Source organism: Platichthys flesus, chromosome 3, assembly GCF_949316205.1.
Source record: "Platichthys flesus chromosome 3, fPlaFle2.1, whole genome shotgun sequence".
NCBI classification, from domain to species: domain Eukaryota; kingdom Metazoa; phylum Chordata; class Actinopteri; order Pleuronectiformes; family Pleuronectidae; genus Platichthys; species Platichthys flesus.
This window is the reverse complement of record NC_084947.1, coordinates 27,509,844-27,521,614: the sequence shown is the minus strand read 5'-3', so window position 1 is coordinate 27,521,614 and position 11,771 is coordinate 27,509,844. Positions and strand designations below refer to the sequence as shown.

The 11,771-nt window shown below is 39.5% G+C and overlaps 1 protein-coding gene across 1 annotated transcript; it reads right to left on the bottom strand.

Moving 5' to 3' along the window:
* Positions 1-4,157: 4,157 nt before the first annotated feature.
* On the bottom strand, positions 4,158-9,850 carry LOC133950885 (tumor necrosis factor ligand superfamily member 15-like). The gene is made up of 4 exons (XM_062385056.1): positions 9,435-9,850; positions 7,263-7,293; positions 7,118-7,177; positions 4,158-6,472 (listed from the first exon to the last, which is right to left on the bottom strand). The coding sequence occupies exons 1-4, from the start codon at positions 9,603-9,605 to the stop codon at positions 6,066-6,068; spliced, it is 669 nt and encodes a 222-aa protein (XP_062241040.1). The 5' UTR covers positions 9,606-9,850; the 3' UTR covers positions 4,158-6,065.
* Between the last annotated feature and the right edge of the window lie 1,921 nt (positions 9,851-11,771).

Genomic DNA, 11,771 nt, shown 5'->3' with positions numbered 1-11,771 from the left:
TATTGGCCAGCAACTCATTTTTCCACCTGAGATTGCTTCTACCAACCTTAGGCCAGACATGGTACTCTGGTCTCCTTCACGAAAGGCTGTGTACAGCATAGAGCTCACAGTCCCGTGGGAAAACTCTGTTGAAGAGGCCTACGAGCGTAAGAAACTGCGTTACACAGAGTTGGCAGCAGACGCAACTCAGCATGGCTGGAATGCAAAAGTCTGGTCAGTTGAAGTGGGATGCAGAGGATTCTTCCACCATCAGGTTGCTGAAAGAAATTGGAATCCATGGACAGGCTCTGCGACAGACCGTCAGAGCAGTTTCTCAAGCAGCTGAATGAGGCAGCCAGTGGATCTGGATCAAACGGAAGGACCCTGGCTGGGCTATAACTTCATGACCCCCCATCCCCACCTGAGAACTTAATTCAGCTCCCTCCAACTTGAGGAGGGAATATGAGGTATGCGGTCAGCTGTAGGGCTGGCTCAGGGAAGAGGACGCCCCTGCCTTGCATAGTCCCGTGGGAAATCTTAATTGGGCATGGGACACAAGCTAAGGCTTGATCACCCTTTAGCTGGCCACCTTCGACGAGAGTGTTTAGTGATTTAAGGCCGAAACACCCAATGATTCGAAGGCACACTACTGAGAATGTGTCCCAAAATTGACATCTTAACCAAGTCTAAGAAATACACCTCCCATGCCACTCTGTCAACATCACGGCAAATCATGTGAGAGCATACCATCTATTGGCACAATGGACAGTTTTAACATCTCGTCCCGTGTTTTATGATTCTGATTCTGTATTTATTTATTAATTTCTGTATTTATTTATTCAATTATTTCTGTATTTATTTATTCAATTATTTCTGTATTTATTTATTTATTTATACTTAAGTCATGTATGGTCCTCCATATGTCTTCCATATGTCTTTGATAAGGTCTTGAAGAATCTGCTCCAGTGTGTAGACGTCTGTGGTGTGTAGCTGTGAGATTCAGTGTAGCTTCCAGTCTTATTTGAAGTGTGGCACACAGGTCGGTGAGCTCCTGGCTGTGGAAGGATGGATTCATGTCATCTGTCCTGCTTTAATCAGCTTTAAACACATTCAGTACAATTAGCACAGTTCAATGACAACATACACCTGTAACTGAAAAATGATCTAATTAATCTAACCTTTCCCTCTTTCTTCTCTGTCGACTCCTGAACATCACAATGCTGCTGCAATGGAGTCATTTTCCACATTGCAAATCTTGACTTACAGTGAGTGCTTCGCCCAATTCGGGGGGCCCAGGCTGTGAAAACACAATGATGAAATAGATCAGATAAGGTAAACGTGCAGTTGAAGGCAGACACATCAGTGATAAGACAACTTTAGCAGATGTATCCCGTGCATCATCGCTTCCTCTTCCTCTCTACACAGCTGTTTGTGTTTTATTGTGTTGAAATGCATTCTCATCTGTTGGTTATTTGTTATTTAAGATTTCCTGCTTCAAGTTATTTGAGTCTGTATTACAGAGGTTTTTTTTATTTATTGGGAACTTGGGTCTGATGCTCAACAATTGCTTAACAGACCTCTGAAATAGCCGACATGTAAGAGAAAATAACCCCAGTTCAGTAAATCCTTCAAATTTATGTAAAAGCCACACACATGAAGAGTTATATAGCATAACATGAATATAGCATAAATAAAATCTTCATCCCAGATAAAGTTGGTAGGATGAACACTAAGTGTTTTAACTTCACTGTACCATAGACTGTACATAAAAAGCTCTGCACACAACAACCAGCAGGTAAACAACAACATGTAGACAACAAAAAAACAACAGTATATTGTAGAACTGTTAGAGCAGCCGGACAGCAGCCAATCAAATTATTTTTATGCAAACATAGATCCTGCCTGATATCAGATGCTGAAATGACCCTTAAGAGAGGATGTGAAGGCCGCCACTGAACCTGGTGAGTTCATCTGATTGTGGAGTTTTTCCCCCTGTGTACTTCTGTGTGCTGATGAACTGTAAGGGTGTGTGTGTGAGTGAGTGAATGGCAAAACCGTACAGTAACATTGAGTGGTCATCATGACAAGAAACATGCTATATAAATACAGACCATATAATATAACCATATATGTTGTGTTCCTCTAGCGCAGGGGTGTCCAAACTACGGCCTGCGGGCCAACTGCGGCCCGCCATCCATTTTTAATTGGCCCGCATCAACAAAATTAAAAAATTAAAAAAAAATAATAATTACATTTTTGTTTTTTTCAACTAACAATTTGGTAGAACTTAAATGGCACTTACTTATAGAACTTTGTAGTTTTGCTTTATTTTTGAAGTAATTGTACTATCTGGATTCTTGTTGTTCTGGATTTGTACCCTCGGGGTTGAATGCACTTATTGTAAATGCCGGCGCATGCTTCTGCAACTTGCGGCTGCGGCTTTTCACGCAGCTGTGTCGAAGGACTTGTTTTAATTCATGGTTCTCCAAGGATTGCGAGTGTTGCAAGTAATTCACCGCCAGAGCACTAGGCGGAGTAACGTTACGTTTTTTTGTCGAAGACGGCCTTAGAGACGCATTCTCTGTGTGTGGCAGTCGTCGACTGTTTATTTACATCGCCACTGCTGCTTCTCATAGCCTTTTTCTGGCAGACAAATCCACCAGTCGGTGACGGGTTATACACGAGGTCATACTTCCGGATCTCTTCTGCCAAACGGTCTTCTATTTGGTCAATATTCGTTCTTCTATCTTTCGTGGTTTCTGCCGGTTTTATGGGGCATGAAACTGAAAATGTGACTCTGGAAGGTATGTAGTTAGCAGACAAATCACAGCATTGGGGGCGGCGTGAGGCCTGGTTAGCTTTGTTGTATAGTCAGAAAAATTGGGCGACGCACGCAAGCATAAAAGAGGCAAACAAGGGCGCGTGTCCCTGAAAACTCAGAAGCATGCGCCGGCCATTAGTCGCCTTGGGTAAAAGCATCAGCTAAATGAAATGTAATGTAATGTGCTATGGCCCACTGTACTTCACTTCTCAGTTTAGACACTACGTGGCGCCCAACTCACCCCTGACCTGCCAGCTGTCCCTCATCCATCCATCATCACAGAGGCTTAAGTGCCTTATATAACAGTTAAAATATCCTTTTGACCAGTTCAGTATCTATTGTAAACGTTAAAATATGTTCAGTCACATAATTGTAATCATATCACATGCATCAAATCTCCAGAAAGAACTTCTTTTGTGAGGATGTGCTCCTACCAGGCCACCTAGGTGATGTCATCTCTCCAGCGGGTCTTGGGTGTATCCCAGAGGCTCCACCCATGTGGTTGTGGCCAATGTCTGTTTGCTCTTTTCATTTTTGGGGTAGGTACTGCAAGCTCCTGCACTTCCAAGTTGGGCTTTCCCCCTCGAGCTTATTTGACAGTCAGTATGAAGATCAACCAGTAATTCAAATGTTTTTGTTCAGATGTCTTGTGGCGAGACACTCTCCCATCACAGACCGATACCGAGCCAGTATCACTGCAACTTGGCTCTAGAGTAAATGTATGTGACTTTGTGCTTTATAAATGTTATTTAATTGGTGTAGGCTTTTTGACTTACACATTGAAAGTGCACCACAGAAGGCTTCCCATACTCCTATCATATTTCCACAGTTTTTGCAGTGAAGTAATGACCATGACCAAGAATTTGTGGTTTCCCTTGTAATGTAATGGCATCATTTCAACTCCTAGGTCTGTTTTAGTTGAAGTGTTTTAACAAATCAAAGTGGCCATTCTGCCAGGCCTGTGCAGAGAAGGTTGTGATGTGCTGGTTGGAGAAAATGAAAGGACTATGACTCATCGAAATCCTCAATGCTGTACACACCCACATTTCTAAGACAACCGAAATACAATACAAGCCCTGCACATTGCAACATTGTGTTTCGATGTTAATAATGTAGGTGGTGAATAGGATAATTCTCAACACCGCATTGTGGTGCGGAAGTCTAATAAAGAGGAATTCACTCCTTCAGGTATTTATGGTATTCTAGTCATACAAGTTTTGCCAGATAGAGGAAACACCTCGTACAATGGTTTTCCGTTAACACAATCAATTTGTACAACTGGAACTCGGAATAAAAAGCAAGAATATTTGGCCTTATTAAGTAATTTTATTTAAGACAACAGCAACCTACAAAAATAGAGAAAGTTCTTCCAATATATAATTTATTATATGATAATACAATATTATATATCAGTTTACAATAAACCCCACAGTGAAAGAAAGTCATCTACACACATGCCTTTGTAATCCATCACCACATTTATTACATAGTATTTTGTCATATAATAATACTAAGACTCTGAATAAAGTCCTTGCTTTGACCTCACTTCTTCCGAAAAGTTGATTGAAAAGGAACTTGTGGAAGTTCCAACATACAGGAGAATTCAGGATCCGAACCATCACTCTGCTGCTGATTCACATGCCTATTGAGCGTTTCAGGTTGGACACAAATATCGCTGGCTAGATCTTGGACTTCCTCACCAAGTGATCTGTCAGAGTGACAGTTCTCTGGACTAACTCCAACATCAACTTTATTCCTTTCCCAGACTGCATGCTGCAGTGACATTGAAAACTGTCACATACAAGTTTAAAGATGACGGAGCTTTTTTAGCCAAATGAAGGAGGTGAAAATGTTATATGGTCCTAAAACAGATAATTATTAAGAAAAAGAAAAAAAAATATTATGAGACAAAACCCAAGGATGTTGATTTTAGACATCATGACTCTAAAACTAATAATAATAATACAACTGTTACTCCTTCATACACAACAGGTTTTATTTCCCCTAAATTATTGCCTTTTACAAAGCATTTTATTTGATGCAGCTATTCTACTGACGCCATGCCTGGGTCAACCAAACATTGGTCATGTCAACATAACGCTGTTTTAAATATGATTCTACATCATTCTGAAGACAACATCAAATGCAATACTTCCAACATTCCAACACAAAGCACATCTATATTAGCAATCTTTGCTTAGTCACTGGTGAAAGTATTCGGCATTTATCACCTAATAAAAGCCCAGCAGGTAATAAACCTGATTAGTCACACCACAAAAATGTTAGGGTTTGTGTGTTTATTTGTTTTAGCCTGCCTGTTGAATATTGTTCTACTATTCAGACCTTCCTAATCCAACCCTCTAAGTTGCCTAGCTACACATTGTAATGCAGGAACAAATAATAACTGAGTGATTCAGCCTTGTAATACTTTTCCAACCAGACAAGCTTACATACAGAGTTACATGGTACGTACTGAATAACCAATGTCCTGAAATACTTATTACTTTCAGATAAAACATGCTTGTGATATACAATGTAGATGTTACTAGAATAATCACTTGACTAGTAAACAATGACTGCATTTCCACCCCCTAACCTGAGCTGAGAGGGATAGACCATATGATATGAATGCCTGTGAAGTCCAAATAGAGACAGGGCTCTCTATATCCTGTGAGCACAACAATTCACATTATCCTTTCAAAGGATTTAACTTTCACAGCAACAAAAGACCTGAAATTCCTAACTGGCTCTACAGTATCCACATTAGACAAAACAGGTTTTTCTCAGTGCATCTAGGTTTGAAAGACCCAACAGCACAAAACTAACATTTTGAATGCTGTCGAAGTTTCCCTTTATAATGAATTATTATGCTTAGGGTGGCCATTTATGGTCACTACTTGTAAACAAGAAATGTCAAAATCTAAACTAACCATGATATCTCTCAGCACTCTCAAGCTTAAACCTTAACTATTACTGCTTGCAATCTGTTTTTGAGGGTGTGAAATGTCAGAAAATACATACTAACATGCACCACTATTTCCAGATCCCAATGTTACCTCCTCAAATTGGTCGCTTTATTTGACTAATATATCACATTCCATTGCAAATCAGAATCATATTCAGTTGACAAACAAATGAAACATGACTGCCTTGATTTAGACTTTTCCTTAGCTGTAATAATTAAGGAAAACCATAACTTCACAGATTTTTTTAGGTTTTTGTGGAGCGGATGGTTAATTTAGATGGTTCTAGCTGTATGAGCAGATTACTGAGCCAGAAGTTCAGCACCGAAGAACACCAAGTTTTCATCTTCTATAATAAGATTTTGGTTCGATGATGTCACATATAGTCTGTCGTTAGCCTCCAGCTCAAACAAGCCAGCCGTATAGATGGATTTACGCCATTGCTTCATGCTACAACTCACTGTGTCGAATGATGACAGCAAAAGCACACTGTCATTGTAACTATCCCCAAGGAAAAACACATTGCTAGAAAGTCTCAGGTCATCGAGGCACAAATCCAAACTCTGATAGGTGATCTGCAGGAAGACTCTGTAGATGCCGTCTCTGGGCACCACAAGGTTCCCATCGTCGTAGTTGAAACCTCCATGACAGTGGGCAATTCCCAAATCACTCTCCCATTTAAGGCATTTCCCATTAATGTTACTGCCAACTGGAGGTGAGAATAAGAGCAGAAAGAAAGGCATTATTTCCATTTACTGATGGTACGTATATATATATATGGCTTGGATTGCAACACACCAACATTTATATAGCGCTTTTCTAGTCTTGATGACCACTCAAAGTGCTTCATAGTACAGTTTTACAGTCACCCATTCACACACACATTCATACAGTGCATCTATTCACACTTTGTTATTCTATGGTGGGGCCATTCAGGGTAGAGCATCTTGCCCAAGGACACTTCGGCATGCAGATGGGTCAGACTGGGGATCGAACTGCCGACCTTTAGGTTGGAGGATGACCACTCTACCCCTCAGGTACAGCCGCCCAAATCATACCATACCTCTTAATACTGTTCATATTCCATTTATATTTCTTACTGTACTTCTTATTTATATACATATTCCACTATGCACAATACTCTGCACTTTTACTGCCTTTTTTTTCACTTCTGGTTAGATGCTAAGCTGCATTTCATTGTATAAGTACTTGTACTGTACAATGACAATAAAGTTGAATCAAATCTAAATCTAATATATATATATAGATAGATAGATAAAGAGAGAGAGAGAGAGAGAGATACTGAAAAAGGCTAGTCTTGCAATAACTTTACCCTAATGCACCTAATGTTTACCTGTTAGCATGGCACTTGGATTCTTGACCTTTATGATTTGCTGCTGTTTGAGGTTGATGCCTAAGGAGAGATTCAAATAGTGATGTTTCACACACCTTGCCTGATCACAAGTCAATCTCACTAGATAATTGAACAAGATGTTTACCTGATGAATGACTGTCAGGCTGCTTCATAAGCTGTAGGGGAACAAACCGTTTTATTTAGTATAACTTTCAGGCATGGTACAAACATTTTAATAACACAGACCAAAAAACCATTATGATAAATGCAATAACAAATACTATGTTCTATGTAAAAACATTATGTATTGTTTCATTTTAATTACAATAAACTGACCCCAGTGACCCTAAGGCTATACTTTTATAATTTCTTACTGTAAAGTATATATATATATAATCAATCAATCAATTAAATGTTATTTGTATAGCCCATATTCACAAATTACAATTCGTCTCATAGGGCTTTAACATGGTGATATAAGGCTTATATGACCTAAGAAAATTGATTAAATTGCTACAACAATGTCCATTATGATCCCATAACAATAGAATAACAATATTTGTATAATATTATTACAGAATATAACAATATATTATAGTGAGAACACACTGGCTAATCCAAGCTGTGTCTGGGGCATTAAGTGATCATGTGAAAAAAATACATTGCAAATGTCTTCGTGGGAAAAAACACTTTAGTTTAACGCTATACAAAATTAATCTCTAAGAAGCATATGTGGACAAACAGAACATTTTTTGATATATTTAGGGAAAAGAACAAAATATAAAACAATTTTGATTTCAATGGTTTTACATTTTTTTGTTTTTTTATTCAATGTTTATTTTCTTGTGATGGAGCTCTATTCATTTTTAAAGGATAGACACACAACATGATGGAATCCGGTTACTAAGCACATTAAACCAACAGATTTACAAGAACGAGCTGTTCTGTCCCTCTCTGGCACATACTTTGTAGTTTTGCTGTTCCGGGTTTGCATGGTTGCATGCACTTATTGTAAGTCGCTTTCGATAAAAACGTCAGCTAAATGAAATGTAATGTAATCTGAATCATGGCTGTTTAAAACTTCTTTTAAAAATTCCCATTAATCTGTTCTGAATATTGACATATTCTTTGTACAGCGCGAGAATGAACGAGTTCAAGAACCCAATTGATGATCTGTAGTTAAATAATAAAGGATATGAAAGAAGACAAAAAAACAAAATGTGTGCTAGAACAACCCTATATGAGCTACATAAGCACTCTTCAACAGCTAGATAACCACTCCATATAAATACACATGTTCAAAGTGACTAATTGACTTTGTTGTGCAATAGAGATGGACAATATATATAAAAACGTTTTTAACACAATAGTTAATTTTACATCAACAGATTAGTGATAACATGCTGCATGGAGATGGATGTATACAAATTAGTTAGTATAACCTGCTAGTAAATGTATCCATATTTCATAGGGTGTTATTTATTCAAATAGATCTTTTAAAGATTAGTTTATTTACATTGTTCAAATGTTCTGCTTTTTAACTTTTTTCTCCCAGCTTGTGTGATATACATTTCAAAAGCAAAACATGAACGTTTCAAAATAAAAGCTCTCCAGCGATTTTGTTGATTCAATCCATTCATTCGTTTAAAACAGACTTTTATTCTGAAATATAAGCATGCGATGCACGGCGTCATACGGTATTGTAATGGAATTTATTTGAGTATACAGTTTTATACAAACAAATACACCAGAAACTTCACAAAGGCTGTATGTTTCTCTCTCTCTCTCTCTCTCTCTCTCTCTCTCTCTCTCTCTCTCTCTCTCTCTCTCTCTCTCTCTCTCTCTCTCTCTCTCTCTCTCTCTCTCTCTCTCTCTCTCTCTCTCTCTCTCTCTCTCTCTCTCTCTCTCTCTCTCTCTCTCTCTCTCTCTCTCTCTCTCTCTCTCTCTCTCTCTCTCTCTCTCGCTCTGAGCTCTGAGCTCTGCCAGTGTGAACAGCAGCTGTGACTCTGTCTGTAGCATATGCAGGTAGCAAAGTGTCAGTTCCGCTTCTGTCTAATTGCGGCACCTACAAGGCTGAACCATGCAGTCAACAGAGAGGGGGGAGTTCATTTCATTTATAATTTGTTCATAGATATATAAAAAATATAATTTAAATTACATTCCATTACTTGTGGTAGCAATAATAGTGTTCTCTGATGACCGTGTCGATAAGCAGCTAACTGGACGCCTGCGTGAGCTGAGAACAATCCAGGACTGTGAATAGTTAACAGTTTGTGGATGTTACCTGTCCGTCCGTAGGATGGTCGCAACTACTTACCCCAAACACGAGCAGCAGAGCCACGGCTGCTGAGGTGAGGAGGAGGAGCACCACGACTGAAATCGGAGCCATTATCTGACGGCTCTTCTTTTTAAGGCGAACAAGTTGAGTGAAGGTGGTTTGATAATGAACTGCTGTGTCGGCACCGCAGCAGCACACGCTTTCCTCCATGTCGCTTGTTTCCTATTCACGCACTAGTCGACTCAACCTCCATTTATCAGCGCCTGTCGCCCACGTTACAAACCTCTGCTGTGTGGGAATTTAGTGACTCAAACACGAAAGTGACATCACTGCTACAGCATGTTGTTACTCTTGTCACAACCGCTCCTGAGGTCTAATAACATGCCGTCATACTTAAACTTCAGAGGAACCACAGCTTGAAGAACGTGATATTGTCCGGAAACACATCATGAATAAAGCTTATGCCCCACCTTCTGACCCCATCATGCCCGGGGGCAGTTCAGCTCAGTTTCATTTGTAAATGTTTGGGTGAGTGGACAAAAATGGGGAAGAGAGGGGAAAGAAGAGAGAGAGAAATCACCACCGCTGAAAGGCCATGTTCTCAAGCATGCCCCTCCCCCCCACACGCACACATCACACACACTGAGGTTAAATCAGCTAGGGTGCATGGGATAATTACACTGCACCAGTATCATCAATATTAATCATGAGTGCTATCAATCAATACAACCATCCTACTGGGGAGCTGACTGCTGTCAATTCTAAATCATAATAATCATAATAATAAATGAGCAGTAGTAGCAGGGGGCTATTGTGCAAGAGGGATATTTCAACCATAGATATATATAAACACTTTATGTCTTTATATATATCTATGATTTCAACTACCTGTAGCAGTACAGGAGCAGTCTTAGACATACGGGAGATCTGCTAATCTGCAGAATAAACAACATCCACTCAAAAATATATAATTGTGTTTTTTAATCTGGACTGTGGAGAATGGTGTATTTTCAGGTTGGTTTTCCATTCTGCTATATGGGAAAACGTTTCTCTTTGACCAACTGAAGGTCCCCACAGACAGGTTAAGCCAGGGTTCGGCAACCCGCAGCTCTTCAGCCCCTCTGCAGCGGCTCCCTGTACAGCGTTGTGCATGTCACACAAATTGTGCGTGAACGGTGAACTTAACGAATCCGTTTTCATATGATGAACGTGAACGTGAGTGAACGTGACGATTAACGTGAGTGAACGTTCACATTAATTTTTTAAATCATCATCTTATCAGGCCAGCATGAAATACCAGGAGCGGGCCAATGCGCCGCCTCCGCCCCCCGCCCTCGCTCAGTCGCTCAGACGCTCAGAGAAAGACACACAGTGAGGTCACAGCGCGTTCAAGTACCTACCGGCTGCTTCGTATCAGTGGAAGCGGTAATAAAACACCAAGTTTCTCTGGTCACAGCTGATCAGAGATCAGCGCCGCAGCTTCTAGATCAGAGCAGAAGCTGCAGTTGGTTTTGTACCGAGCTTCAGTTTCTGCGTCCGCCTCCAGTCTGATTTGCTCTCACTCTTTGTTTTAATATTTCGTCAACTAAAATATATCTTTATTTTAAGTTATTAGGCTGTAGCTAAATCTTTTTATTTATTTAAAAATGTTGTCTTTACTTTCGTTCTATAATTTCATAAATGCAACAAACTAGAGTTGAAATATATATAGTATAACTATATTTAAAACTTTATAAGCTGTGTTATCAAATATGTTTTGCAGCTCCAGACAAATTTAAATTGGGGGAAAAGAGGGCAAAACAACTCTTTTGATAGTAAAGGTTGCCGACCCCTGGGTTAAGCCATTTGGCAGCATATACTTTTGAGAAGTCCTTCAGTATTTATTTTGAGCTAATAACCACAGGGTCCTATTTAAATGACTGGAGAGAGCGCCACACCTGCACTTTTAATGGTCACCAGGAAATAAAAGCAGCAAGTTTAGTATCAACAGTCCAAGCAGTTGAAAATTCAATTGTCATAAAGCTGATGACTGACTTATTGGGAGAACATGAGTCATGCAAACCACATTCAGGGTTCTATCAGTATTTTGTCTATTCTAATAAAGTGTCCGTCTTCATTTCATTTGAAGGCATGTATTTACAAGCAGCATTTTGGGATAATAGTCTAGACGTTAGTCATAAACTCCAGATTACGTTTAGCTGTGTATCAGATCAGGGGCCAAATCCTTTAAATGCCGAATTTGAAAACGATTGACTTATAGCATGCAGTTGAAAAAAAACTTCAATATGGACTCTGCAAATAAAGCAGCAGCCAGGGATAAGTAGGGAATCTTCAATAGACCAGCAAATTTGTATTTGCACACAGCTTTTGAACGGA

What these genes read in the sequence shown, in the direction of transcription:
- LOC133950885 (XM_062385056.1), bottom strand. Translation starts at nt 9,605, where the DNA reads ATGGAGGAAAGCGTGTGCTGCTGCGGTGCCGACACAGCAGTTCATTAT. An exon ending in GCCTGACAGTCATTCATCAG is followed by an intron (nt 7,178 to 7,262) that starts GTAAACATCTTG and finishes ATCTCTCCTTAG; the next exon opens with GCATCAACCTCAAACAGCAG. An exon ending in TCCAAGTGCCATGCTAACAG is followed by an intron (nt 6,473 to 7,117) that starts GTAAACATTAGG and finishes TCTCACCTCCAG; the next exon opens with TTGGCAGTAACATTAATGGG.